Source organism: Helianthus annuus, chromosome 10 (genome assembly GCF_002127325.2).
Source record: "Helianthus annuus cultivar XRQ/B chromosome 10, HanXRQr2.0-SUNRISE, whole genome shotgun sequence".
In the NCBI taxonomy this organism is placed as follows: domain Eukaryota; kingdom Viridiplantae; phylum Streptophyta; class Magnoliopsida; order Asterales; family Asteraceae; genus Helianthus; species Helianthus annuus.
In genome coordinates, this window is record NC_035442.2 from 32,536,924 (window position 1) to 32,551,719 (window position 14,796).

Here is a 14,796-nt window from a genome sequence, read left to right on the forward strand (position 1 = left end):
AATCCCACTTTGGCTCATAATTGTTGTTGACATTTGACTGATAGTATCCCTGATATGAAGGTGGCTTGTAACCGAACTTTATTTTTACTTTCCAAAACACTGGATCTTTCCGAAACACTGGGCAATCTTCATGTATGTGAACTTTTCCACAACAAGGGCATGACTGGTAAGTTTTGCTTTCTTGCTCTGGTGGTGAAGGTGGTTCAAAGTTGGGATAATAGAAGGGTATCCCTTCATCATCATAGCAAACCCTCACATATCCTTTTTCTCGCCTATATTCAGAGCAATACCTCCCATGATTTCCGTATTTAACTTCAAACATCGGACAATCCTCAACCCAGTGACAGTTGCTCCCACAACATATACATGGGTCATCATCTACCCAATTCATTAGGGCTGCAAACGAACCGAACAAACACAAACAAGACCTTGTTCATGTTCGTTTGTTAAGAAATATATGTGTTCGTGAACGGTTCACGAACACTTATCGAACGAGATTTTATGTTCGTGTTCGTTTGTTAAGGAAATGAACTTGTTCTTGTTCGTTTGTGTTTGTTTGTTAATTTTAAGCAAGGAACAAAAACAAACGTTGAGGAACACAAATGAGCACAAACTAATGTTCATGAACACAAATGGAAACAAACGAACACAAACAATTGTTCATGAATAGAATATATAATACACTAACACTTATTAGATATTTAATTTGTCAGAATTTTTAAGTATTTAAATAAATATAAAAACTAAAAACACTAATGAACTATCGAACACAAATGAACACATTACCGAACGTTCACGAACATAAACGAACGAACACGACCTCTGTTCATGTTTGTTCATTTAACTAAACGAACGAAATTTCTTGTTCGTGTTCGTTTGTTTAATAAACGAACAAACACAAACGAACTTCCCGCCGAACGGTTCACGAACTGTTCGCCGAACGTTTGGTTCGTTTGCAGCCCTACAATTCATGGTGAAATAAGGTGCTTGCAAAACATATACCTGTACAGACAAAACTCGACTACCCAAATTAAAATCAAATAGAAAAAAAAAGAAAGCATACTAAAAACTAAAATTATTTTTTTTTTGAGTTTTTTTTTTAAGATTTAAAACTACCCAATATAAAAAAATCAAACGAATAATGCAATACTAATCGCACAAGCTCCCCGGCAACGACGCCATTTTGACGTGACCGTGTCGTCCCGATCAGTCAAAAACCTAATTAAACCTAGGTAGCTAGGGTAAGTCGGGTATCGTATCCACGAAGAGCATGTGGTCAGTATCTCACGACCTGTTCGATTAGTTAAACTATTCACAAAAATGTACAAAGTGATTATGAAGATTGCTAATTTTTTATAAGTTTATTTGGTTGGAAAATAAATCGGAGTGACCCGACAATTGGTATTATCTAAAACACTTGTGATTAACTAAAATTGCAACTAAATTACTAAATGATTAAAACAAGAAATTAGAGACAAGTTCCACACCCGGTTTGATTATTGCAAGACCTAGGGTTCCTACATGTTTTAACTTGATTCAATTGCATATAGTGATAAACGGATTACCATCACGAAGCTTAGGTGCCAATTGCTATCTACGTCATAGAAAACGGACCGCAATGCACTTCGTTACATCGGACATGTAAATCCTAACCTAAGATAAGGCATAATTGCACATAACCATTTCACAAAGTCATAACTTTATCATCGTTCGACAATTTACGAATTCGAAACAAATGCAAGACAATTATCAAAGGTTTCAAATACTAAACAATTTGTCACAAAATCAAATCAAAATACAAATGCATAAACCCTAGAATTCTTACAAAATCTACACCGGGGTGAAACCGAAGAGACTAGCCGTTCATGGTTGAATGGACGCGATCACCGGGCGACGAGCGCGAACACCGAGACATGATCTTTGAGTCTTGAGGAGTGGTGGAAGTTAGGGTTTGAATGGTGGAGAATGGATGAAGATGATGGAGGTGGTGATTCGGTTAGGGTTTGGATGATGATGATGATGTTAGGTGTGTGTTAGAGATGAAAAAGATGTGTCAGATGTTAAGAGATGTCTCCTCCCTTTTTCTTTTAGTCAACATGTATCAGTTAATTCCAATAAGATAAACTCTATGGTGGGTTATGGATGATTGTTTATGGCAAGAGTTATAGAAAACCCAATTAATTGCACATGCTCCATTTGACTTCTGTATAACCGTTCTTCAACACACTTTTTGAACTCTATTTATATTTCATTCTCTACACAATTCCAAAACAACAAACACATTAATTACAAATACATTAATTGTAATTTTAATTAAGTTAATTGTTTAGTATTCTGTTTTGTTTTCTTGTTGACTCCAAAAACAAAGAAAACAATTTGAATATCAATTGCAATTAGTATTTCTTATTTGATTTTTCAAAGTTTATTATTTATGTTATATTAATTATAAATTCATCATTTTAAACTAGTTCTCTTCACAACCTACAAAACAACAAAACCGATCAAAGTGGTATTTTTATAACAACATCGATGCATTTTTTTATAATTAAAATAAACTAGAGTGTACAAAAAAATACACCGATCAGAAACCCATTAGATCTAACCTTTTGTTCCGCGGTCTAGGTATATAGTTGATTAATGGTGCTTATGACACCCTATTTGTCACATGATCTATGTGTCATTCCTTAGTTTTGTGTTCTACATACCATTGTACATGTATTTTCCCCAAGTTTAGAAAACAAGTAAAAGTTTAAAAGTGGGGACATGAACTCACTGTTTTGCTTATCTTGCGTCGTAAACTTCACCGGCTTTGTCGTGTAGGCGTCATAACCTATAAGTATTCTATGTGCGTTAATCACTAGACTTGTAACATACTATGTACAAGTCACCATCTTAAGTTTATGTATTTGTTTTATTTATGTTCATCACTCGTGAGGGTCGTGCCCTTGTTTGTCGGGTCTCGCCCGTTCGTCGTGTTCTTGTATTTTGAATATGTATTGCTTACTTGTAAATATATATTTTACTTCCAAAAAATATGTATTTGTTTATGTGATCGGTGAAGATCAATAAAGGTTAGAAAAATAAATTATATTTTTAACTTATCCAAAATATGTTACTTATATTATTCTTCGAAAATAAATATAAGTATTTTGTTAAATAATATTTCCAATATTATTTTTGTGCAAGTATACTTAGGGAAGTATACTTGTATTTTTATGTAAATACTTGTGTATTTTACATTATTTGTCAAAAATCAATACTTTGATTTTTAATACTTTCCGGAATTATATTTCTTAAAAATAATATATTTTTAAGACTTGTGTGAAATATATATATTTAAAAAATATATATTTTTGTTATGCTTGTAAATATATATATTTATTTTTTTTGTCATTCACCCGATTTTGTATAATTTTTACTACATTGTAATAGTTATATATATTTGTCCAAAATTGTCCAAATCCGAAATTCGTTAAGGAATATATTTATACAAATATTTTTTTCTTGTATTTGTCCGTATACCCTTTCATGGGTTATTTTGTGTGAGTATTCTTGGGTATTTGTTATGTACTTTTATGTGTATTTCGTTGGTGATACTCCTTGGGAGTATTTAGTGTATTTTCATGATCCTAATACATATAATACACATAATATACACTTAGCACAAAATTTGGTGATCACTATATATATATATTCCTAAAAATATACATACTTAATATTGATTTTAACTTGAAGAAATCCTTATTTCTTAGCTTGTAATTTTGTAACAAAAATTAGGAAACCTTGTTAAATATTTTTAGGTGAATTTTTGGGGAAATAAGTTTCACCAAAACTTATATTTTTCTAAGTGCCAAAAATTTATAGAAATTTTGACATAGTTTCCCCTAAAAATGGAGGTGTCCCATGTTTTCAAAACATGTGTTTATTTTCTTTTCATCACCAAAAATAATTTCCAACAATTTTCACAAGTAACATGCACTAATTTTATCATGTAAAACCTTATGTTGAACTTGATTCTTATTAAAAATGTGTAGTCTTTTAGATCTACACTTCACATACAAGGATCTTTCAAAAACAAGTGTTCTTGTTAATTTTAAACAAACTTTTTATGAAACTTTAACTTACTAACTAAACCATCCATGAGTTTTAGGGCTTCAAAGTCTTGAAAAACATGTTCTAAAACCATTCTTATGCTTATTTAAAAGATCTTTATGTTTAAATCAAGTTTCATCATGGATCTTCCAAGATCCATGCTTAACATACTTGAATCTTTCATAAATAAGCTTCTTGATGAACCTTTTACAAACTTTTCATGGAGTTTAGGTTCATAAGTTAACTTTACATAAATTTAGTCACTTCAAGAACACAAGATCATGCTTTAAAAATCATTTCTCATGTTTACATAAAGGTTTCACAAGTTCATCTTCAAGTTTAACCATGGATCTTTCAAGATCCATGCTTAAACTTGTTAGATCTAAGCTTCTAACAAGCTTTAACATGGTAGATGTAAACATAAACACAAGATTCAACAACAACTTCATCACAAACATCAAACATCACTAAAAACACTTGTTTTTCTTTAGATTATGTTAGATCTTCATATCTTCATCATTTAAAGTTTAGTTCCTTGGATAGTGCAACTTGTACAAGACACTAACATGAAGTAAAATAGAGTTTAGCATGCTTACTACTAGCTCTAATGGCTAGGGAAGTGGCTCAACAAAGATGAAGATAGAAGAAGATAGGTGGTTAAAAGCTCCTCCAAGTGGTCCTTAAGCTTCCTTTGCTTCACACCTTCTTAGATCATCTTCTTACACCATAATATCACCTTGGATTGCTTGGTTGAAGGTTGAAAATGGTGGTTGTATGTGTGTATGTAGGTCGAGAGTTAGAGAGGGAAGGAGGAAGAAGAAGATGTAAATTTTGAAGTGATGATGTTGAGTGAAGTGTTCTTTGGTTTATAATGACCATCTTCCAACATTACAAGATCCTTTGGACTACATGTCCCATATCTAGACATCACAGTTAATATTAAAATGAAAAAGAAATGTGGGGCCCATGGGGCCGGTTATATATGGGGGGTTATGTAAAAATTTGGAAGTTGTGGGTTATAAGTGTAAACTAGAAGGTTTATGTAATATTAAGTGCGTTTATGTGTTTTTATGATTTTTAAGGTGTTTTATCACCAATACTAGCTTTATATCATAAAAACAATGTTTCTAGTCTAGTTTTGATGTTTTGGGTAGTGTCCGGTTATTCGTTCGGTTAACGGTTCGGTAAAGTGCTAAATTGCACAGTTTTACTAGGTATAAAGCACCTTTTGTGACAGTTTTAATTCCTGACACTTTACAAGTTATTCTGGACACTAAAACATCAATTATGCATGGTATTTTGGTGTTTAAATGTTGAATTATTGTTGAATTATGCTGAATTCTACAGAATTCAACATTTTAAGTGAGTTTCGGGTGTCTTTTAGTGTTTTTTTTAGCTTCCGGAAAGTGTATATGTTAACCTTTGTACCCACACTTGGGTTTTAGTGTATTTTTATTGCTGGACCTACTCCTAGGCACTAAATCTATTGTCTGATTGTGTTCTGCAGAAATGCCGACACAACTTGTCTTACCGGTGAGTTTACTAGTCTTTCCGACACAACGCTTAATGTAATTGCACAATGCAATATTTGAAGTATAAAACATGTATGAATTCATATGTAAAGCAAGCAACACATAATGTTGGCATTTAAGCACGTAATTGCAAATAATAATTAATTAATAAAGTAGTACGAAAATTACCGGTTTTGTGTCAGTTGTCACAGAAATCATCTAAACAAATGTAAGTGCATTTAACCGCTTCCACCCTACTCTCCAGTTTCTTTCATATCTTTACTAAAAGGAACTTTTCCCCAATGTCTTCCATTTTTTCCGTTTCTTTCTTCCTTCTTGAATCACGACAAATCCATAGCGAATTTTCTTATTGAATTTGGCATATATATATATATCTGCATAAATGGGTGTCTTGCTCAAACCGAAGGAAATACATATTCATTTTTTATGATTCTCATCCAACTAGGAATTAATACCGGGAAACGACTTGGGTAAGAGTTGTTTTATATAAAAAGTCATGGAAAATTGTCTCATCGAAATTTTTTATGATTCTTATCAAACTTGGAAATAATACCGTGTTAAATAGGAAAGAATAAAACCCACAAGAACGAAATCTATACTATATAATAAAAGAAACCACTTTGTGGACACATGTCACTCGTTGAAGCCATCTATTTTTTAGCCTATTAAAACTAAAAAATTATTTATGAGATATACATATAGATATACTATTTAATATATATAATTATGAGATATACGTAGATAGATTAAAAACTTATTTAGAAAATATGCTATTAATATTAAATTATTTTTTTATAATATATTTCCTTAGATATAGGAATAGGTTACATTATAGTTTTATTATATCGTAGAGAGATTTTATTTTAATATTTACGTTTATACTTTTACATCCAAATTTAGGTAACATGTTTAAATTGTCTATGACTCTTTATAATCAGTAATATGTTTTAAATATATTTAATCTTTATAATCAGTAAATGTTTTAAATATATTTATTTTAAATAAAATATTATATATTTTTTAAATATGTTTAATAAAAATAAGAATATGAGTTAAGATATAATTTTAAGTAGAGAAAAATTATTATTATTATTTAATAGGAGAGAAAATGCAGGAAACCAAAATCTGAAATTAATCAGAACTCAATTCGTGTATTACACGATGTTTTTTAAAGATATAAGTTTTTATTATTTACTATATAAAATTACATTTATTCAACCCGTGTAACACACGGGGTTTTTAAGATACAACCATTTTTATCATTTACTATACAAAATTACATTTATCCAACCCGTGTAATACATGAGGTATTTAAAAATATATTTTTTTATTAATTGATATATAAATTCAACCCGTTTAATACACGGGGCTTTTTAAAGATATAACTTTTTTTATAAATTACTATACAACATTACATTTATACAACCTGTGTAATACATAAGTTTTTAGAAATATAACTTTTTTTATTATTTGATATATAAAATAGATTTATTCAACCCGTACAATACACGGGGGTTTTTTAAATATATAAATAATGTATTATTTAGTATTTTTTATTATTTGATGTATAAAATTATTTTAATTCAACCTGTACAACAATACAAGGGGGTTTTAAAGATATAACTTTTTATTTTTTAGTATATAAAATTATATGTATTCAATCCATGTAATAAACAAAGTTTTTAAAGATATATTATTTAGTATATAAATTCATATATATTCAGCCCGTGTAATACACGGGGTTCTAATCTAGTTGTTATATATTTTAAATAGTTTACACATATTTATAAAATTATTTTAAATCAATTTGTTTATATCTTTAACATTTTAATAATCTTAATTTCTCCAAACCATTTTAATCTATTTATATCCTCCTTTTTGTTTTTTTGAGTAAATTACAAGTTTAGTCCTTTATGTTTACATCAAATTGCAGGCGCTGTCCTTTAGCGCAAAAGTTTACGAGTTTTGTCCTTAACGTTTCAAAATCTTGCATGTTATGTCCTTTAGGCCAAACTCAGTTACATTTTTTGGTTAAATCTGGTCATGTGCCTTGCATATGAGCGTATTGTTGTCATTTCACCTTTTCAAGGGCTATTGTGTAAAGAACTTTTATTAAGCGACTATTTTGTAACAAACTAAAAAATAAAAGGGTTATATAATCCCTATCTCAACCTCTGCACACATCTCTTTCTACCACTTGCCACCCTTACCGGCACCATCTGCCACTTCCATAACCCACCCCACGCCACAACAACCACCACCACCACCACCACCACCACCACCACCCCCACACCACCTGCTTACAAAATGAGATTTCAGATAGAAGGGCTTCATTGGGTCTTCTTGCTTTTTCCCAAAACTGACAAGAGTTTAGTGTACACAAACCTACAAATTATGAACTATGTTAATAAGTTATATCTTTAACAATAGTTAATAACTTTTGAGATATTGTGACAATCACCAAATCACGGAAGCAAGTAACGAAAATGTTACTAAAAACCGAAGAAAACTACACCTGCTCTTGAAGTGTTTATGCTCTTTAGAGCTATACACCCATTTAACAACAGATAAAGCATGCCTCCATTGACCTTTATCACCAAGCCCACCAACAATCTTCAACAACTGATCTTCTGTAAACTGCAATTATGACTGTTTCATCATTCTAGAAGACTTCCAGTTCTTCAACAAACAAATATTATTCACAAATGTATAAAATTCATAAAGAAAATTTGAAAAAAAAAAGAAGAATTTAACATTTTTATACCTGTCAACAAGAAACTTTATAGCTTCAGCATCACTAACCTTTCTCTTAGGCCTAAGCCACTTCCTATTCTTTTCAATTAACCCATCTTCCAACTCAATATCATCTTCCACAACCCACTTGAACTTATCTCTCTCTTTCTCAATAAACTCACTCAACTCATCTCATCGAAAAATTCATACTTTAAGCTATCCCCATCTAAAAATTTATACTAATCAATAAACTGAAATCAACGAATAACCATAGCCTGGGGATTTATGCCAGAGTCGGTCTCCCCCACCATTGAAACCATCATACATGTGAGACCTTGAATCGACATGTATAACTTTGAATCCCTAGGCCTTGTAATCGATCTGTAAAACTCTGAATCCTCCATCACCATACCTTGAATCTCTTGTCGGATTCTGATGGTGGTTCGTATTCCACCACCTCCACTCAAGCCATTGTTGTTTATGTGAACCAGCTCACCTCTGTTTGCTGCCTTCATCGTCGGAAAAAAAGAGAGAGAAAGGGGGGCTAATAGAGAGAGAGAGAGGATCGCCAGAGGTGGTGGTGGTGTCTGTGGTGGATGTTGGCCGAGAGAGAGAAGAGAGATATATAAAGAGAGACTGAAGAGGCAGGGTTTTAACTTTATATATGTTTTAATTTTTTGTCTTTTTAATTAACATATTTTTATTTAAATGGATAAAATTACAAAAATACCCTTATTTGCCTACTAAAATTACAAAAATATCCTGATTTAACCAAAAAATTTAACTGGGTTTGGCCTAAAAGACATAACGTGCAAGATTTTGAAACGTTAAGGACAAAACTCGTAAACTTTTGCACTAAAGGACAGCACCTGCAATTTGGTGTAAACATAAAGGATAAAACTCGAAATTTACTCTTGTTTTTTTATTTGATTAGTCTTTTTGTTGTTGTTGAATTCATATGTTGATTTTGAATTGAAAATAATTTCACTTTCTATTTTTAATTGGGGTAGATGTCAACTATGAATTGTTTTCTAAAGACACCTACTGAAATTGATTTCAAAACACATAATCATTGCTTACTGCTTATGTTAGATCTATTACATGAACACCTCCATTTGTATTTATATCACATGTATCTTTACATTGAAAATATCACTCATGTTACTTAGGTTTCGGTGGCGGATCCAAGAATTTTTTCCATCTGGTTCCTTTTGGTAGATTTTCACTATTTCTTACTATTTTTTAAAAAATCATACAAACTATCCACTATTTTTATCATTTTTTCCAAATCGAGAGGGTTCCTGGAAACCCCCAAAACACCCCTAGATCCGCCACTGTTAGGTTTGCATTATTTAAAAAAAATATATTAACAACAGGAATCACTAAAAGGATGAATGTTTTTTTTATTCCAATCTATTATTTTTGTCTTTTTTTTACATAAAGTTCAACAATATCTACAGAATTTATGATATTACTATATAATAAAAAAGCAACTTAGATTGCCTTTATTAAAGATGAATATGAAGTTGTGAGTGATATGTTGATGGCAATTTATTTTTTTCTAATTTATTGTTATACAAAGCACTGCTATAAATATATATATATATATATATATATATCTATACTACTTTAATAAGCATATTGGAAGGACAAGAATGGTCATTTGCCACTTTACAAGTCTTTAAAGCATCTTATACAACCAACTAAAGCACAAGTGTTGAAATGTGTTTGGGCGGGCAAAATTCGAGCTGTTCAAAAAATTTCATTCAAATTTCAAATTTTATTCATTTAAATCACGTGTGTGTCTCTCTCTCTCTTTGAAAAGCACTTTTGTTTCTCTCTTCCCCTTCCTTCTCCTTCATTCTCTCGAAACCCTAAAAATAGCCGATCCCCTCCCCTTTGCACACACAAGCCAGTACAATCGATGGGAAAAAGATCGAGGGAGAAAGATTGAGGCTTGAAAACTTCGACAACTAATCTAAATGGGATTCAATCCCCTGTGAAGCCAGTACAAAAGTGGTTCTTGGCTCCAGTTCGACATCTGCTGATGAAGAACTCTTACGCATCAGAGCTACCTATGTGTCTCACGATGCTCAGCTCCTTTGAAAAGCCAGGGGTGGCACCAGTTCGCCCCTAGAAAAGTTCAGCAGTGGTCGGTGCCGCTCAGATTAAGGGGTTTGGGTGAGGTTTCATACAGGGGCTTGGCTGAGGTTTCAAAAAATTAGGAGGTTTCCTTTTCTTTTAAGTTTAATAGTTAAAATGGGCTTAATGAAGTGCTGAAAAGGGTAATTTGTGAATTTGTGATATGTTCATCAGTTAAATCCTTACTTTTTTATATTTTTAGTTTTTTTTTTGTGGATACACAGGGAACAACAATAATTGACTTGTAGTTTTTGCTTTACTTATATATTAATGACTGAACATTTCAGTTCATATCTTATTTGGAATCTAAATGGCTTTTATAAATTTTTAACAACCTCAGATCTTATATGAATCTTCCGAGTCATGAGTTTAACAAGCTCATCTTTTGACTTTTTTTCCGAGTCATGAGTTTAGCAAGTTCATTTTTTGACTTTTTTTTTCTTCCGAGTCATGAGTTTAACATGCTTTTATATTTTTATGTTTAACTTATCATTTTGTGAAAGTCGATTTATTGGAAATCTCAGGAGGAAAAGAGAAGGGGAAATGGTGCAGTGTTTTGTCTGGAGATTATAGCTTAAGATCTGCACTGTGAGAATGTTTTTTGTTTGTTTTATTATAATTTGTTACTAGATCTGCAATTTTATTAGTTTTTTTTTATGTTTAAGATGTGGTTTTTGATGTTTTAGATCTGTAGATAAATGCTTTTTTGAATCAATTTTGTTTCTTAATGTTGTTCAAGTGTTGATTAAATTTCTATCTGTGAAGAAACATTTGAAGTTCGAACACTAATCTGATATAGTTTTTTTTTGAATTTATGTAATAAGAACCCTAATTGTGTGGATTAAGCTCTGGTTTTGGGCTTCTATATGCAGCAAACACCAGACAGTAATTTTTTCTGAAGGTAGAAATAAATTGACGTTTTTGGTCAAATAATTGATATTTATGATCCAATAGTCAAATATGTCTTTTCCGAAGAATAAATCGTCGATAATCACCGAAATAATGGCCAAACTCATTGTCTTTTCATTTAATGCTGATAAGTACTTTTGGTATGAGAATAAAGTTTAACTTGTAGATTTATCTCTTTTTAATGACACACAGATCTTGAAGGTGTGACATAAATAATAAAACTAATGATTTGTGCAATTTGGGTAATAAGTTGTAATGCAAGTTTTAAAGGATACACGACTCTCATAGCTCCCACTTTTCCTCTCCTTTTGTTTTCCTTTTCGAATTAATTCATTATTGGTGTTTGGTGTGGTAGGTGGCTGTGGTGGTAGGTGTGGCTCAGATGTTGGCGAAAAAGAGAACATATTCTGTAAGCTTATACAAATAATTCCCCAAAAAGTCCTTGCATGAACATGAATGCAGTTTTAATCTCATTAGTTATGTTGTTGCAGTTGCTGCTATGGAGTTTAGCAAACCAAGCAAGCCCAGGGTTTGGTACACAAGACCGTGGAGCCCATCTGCATCGGTGAAGCCTCTTAGTCATAGTGGTTGCAGAGAAAATCGTACCAATAAGCATTCATATCATTTGGTAAGTAGAAAAGAAAAATTTTCGTGTACATGAAACACAATTAGGATGCAGCTTTGACTTTTAGGTCAAACATACTAGATTTCAACTTCCTCATATGGTCAGTTATTTGAATACTTTAAGAAAATTTGATAACTAGAACGAATTTTGTAACATATGCAATGGAGATAACCATTTCCGTTGGTAAAATTTCAAGAGAATAGGGCTCTGATAAAAAGCGATATGTTCGACTCTGATCTAAAAAGTCAAAATGCTAGAGTAGGAAGCATGAACAAATAGAAAAAACTTGAAAAGACACTACATTTTATCATGGGTCGTACACATATGGTGAAAATCATTTAACGTATCAGATCTTGCATGTGTTTTGCTTTTAATCTATCAGTTCTTTCATGTGTTTGACCAGAAAGTCAATTTCGCAGAGCTTGGAAGCAACACGCTCGGGCGATATAGCACCTTCGAACTTGTGAGTCAGAACCCCCCCCCCCCCCCACACACACAGACACAGACACAGAGAAAACATGCTGATTATTGACATGCAACTTCTAGAAAGGTCAATTGTTAACCACTAATGCTAAAATAATAAGAATTCAACAAGTGATAAGTTCATTAACTTGTCTTTGTTGGTTTTATGGAGTGTGCAGTAGAAGGGTTAAAGTATCTTATTTCCACCAAACTAATGGCAGTTCCATATTCACTCAGCAGCTCATATTTAAATGTACTTCTTACATACCTCTGGTAGTGGTGTGGATCCTAACTCTAATTGTGATTTAATTTTTTTTCCTTTTGATTAGGTTGATATAGGGTTATAATAATGTGTGTCTTTTAGGCAGGGATTGCAGTTGCTTAGGCTACAATAACACCACTTACCATCAGAGCTTTTCGCAACAAGCTTCTTGAGCTAATTGTATAGGTTTGTTAGTAATTTGGACACAGTCTGCTCTGAGTCAAACCCAACTAGCCGTCTGGCCCATTTTGCCTCCCTTAATTATATCCTCTGATGATTTGTTTGGTTTCAGTATAGACCCCGGTTATGTGAAAATATCTGGAGGGATCAAAATAATGCTGATGTTGAGGTACATCTCCTTGATTATTTGATAAACAAGTCTTTCCCACATAAATGTAACAAAATACTATCTTTAGAATTTTATTAATACAAATTCGAGATGGCTAAGTGGGTGGGCTTGTAATAGGTCAAAACGGGTTCCAATAAGAAAGACCAATCTTTGTACGCGTTGGTCGGGGTGACCAGAATCACTTTGAGTTCTTTTTCAATAACTGGTGTGTCAAACATGAATTAATTTTTTATATAAAATGATTTAGAAAGTTTATGTATTAAATTCTCTTTGAGCGACTTTTGACCTGTTTAGTCAGTCCAAACTGTCACGTTTAATAAAAAGTCATGGTTTCTAGGGTGGATTTGTGGAAAGGACCCCTCAAGAGTTATACACTCCGAATGTAGTGGGTTGCGGACTTCATCAACAGACATTGTATTTCTTATGTACATGCGTATCTGGGACTTAAGATAGCAAAAGATCCAAAACAGACATTCATATAAGTTATTTCCAATCTTCCACATACTTTTTGTAATCCTCTTTTTTAGATGCCATCCTAAACATGTTTTTAATGGTGTATGCAGATAATAAAAAATGCCAACTTGAAGAATAAGAGAATTAGGCTCTGGGACATATAGTACTGGTTAAGATGGTAGATAGCGAGGGTCGGATGTCAAGGGTTTCAGTCGCTAACAACGAATCTGCAAGTTTTAATCTTTCCAACATATTATATATGTCTACTTGTTTGCTGATGTTATTTGCTGTTGGATTTGGTAATTTGGGCCTGTATGAAATCCTAACAAAATGAAAGTCAAATATAGAAAAATCAAAATTTGGCTTTGATTGTGAGTCAAGTATCCTGTTTGTGTTGATTTATGATTCTCATATCATATTAGTTGTTATAACATGTTCAGAATGCCTTTAATGCTTAATAAATTTTAAAATGAAATCTTGATTTCATTTTAGAAAAAAGTGCATGTTCAGATTTTTGTAGCTTACAAGTCAAAGTTTTCTTTCTACATTAAGATTGGTTGTTAAACCTCGGTATGGCCTTGGACACTCACGGCCCAACAACAATACCCGGTGTCATAATTGGTGGCAGTCCGCCATATTTAACGTATAAAAAACATTGTATGTTAAATATGGCGGACTCCCGCCAATAAACTGTCTTGTATGCCATATGAAGGGAGGCACCCATCTCCCTCCTACAAAGCTAAGAAAAATTATAAAAATTCAGAAGCTGGCCAAAGGGTAAATATTTAATATGTTTTTTTTTTAAATTAAAAAATCTGGTATTTATATTCTTTTAAAACTCTTTAAATTCCAATGACCGGTTTTGAAGTACCTCAACCGAAAATTTAGATTTTAGTTATGACCTAACTGAATCGAACATTCTCATGCACACCCTTAGAATTACTCAAAACCGAACCACCTCGTACATAGCCCTAAACCAAACCGCCCCATACATAGCCCTAAACTTACCAACCTAAATGATATGTTTCCTGCCGCATCGCGCGGGTAAATGACTAGTATATATATATATATATATATATATATATATTTGAACAAAAATTTGGATCACTAACGGACCATTGAAGTATCATCGTGCCACCAGAGGAGCTACCCGATCATATCCATCTCCACTAGGCATAATGCCACACCAATTCAGGAGGAAACCCAATAAACATGGGAAAACCTCCTTGTGAGAATC

At 32.3% G+C, this 14,796-nt stretch overlaps 1 protein-coding gene across 30 annotated transcripts; it reads left to right on the forward strand.

Moving 5' to 3' along the window:
• Positions 1–10,161: 10,161 nt before the first annotated feature.
• On the forward strand, positions 10,162–13,951 carry LOC110884521. 30 transcript variants are annotated; one of them, XR_004869332.1, is made up of 8 exons: positions 10,164–10,585; positions 11,764–11,817; positions 11,900–12,036; positions 12,437–12,496; positions 12,675–12,774; positions 12,860–12,943; positions 13,050–13,106; positions 13,670–13,951. XR_004869332.1 is itself a non-coding variant. In XM_035978564.1 (6 exons), the coding sequence occupies exons 3-6, from the start codon at positions 11,908–11,910 to the stop codon at positions 13,721–13,723; spliced, it is 300 nt and encodes a 99-aa protein (XP_035834457.1). In that variant the 5' UTR covers positions 10,165–10,585; positions 11,764–11,817; positions 11,900–11,907; the 3' UTR covers positions 13,724–13,951. The 30 variants fall into 30 exon arrangements, 7 of the variants coding, with proteins under 7 accessions (XP_035834457.1, XP_021987928.1, XP_035834456.1 ...); XR_004869334.1 differs by having other exon boundaries at positions 13,055–13,106; XR_004869313.1 differs by having other exon boundaries at positions 10,165–10,585; positions 13,444–13,926.
• Positions 13,952–14,796: the final 845 nt, after the last annotated feature.

Coding starts and splice junctions, on each gene's coding strand:
- LOC110884521 (XM_022132236.2), top strand. CDS start 11,908: ATGGAGTTTAGCAAACCAAGCAAGCCCAGGGTTTGGTACACAAGACCG. Junction 12,037..12,436: donor ATAAGCATTCATATCATTTG/GTAAGTAGAAAA, acceptor GTGTTTGACCAG/AAAGTCAATTTCGCAGAGCT. Junction 12,497..13,049: donor GATATAGCACCTTCGAACTT/GTGAGTCAGAAC, acceptor GTTTGGTTTCAG/TATAGACCCCGGTTATGTGA.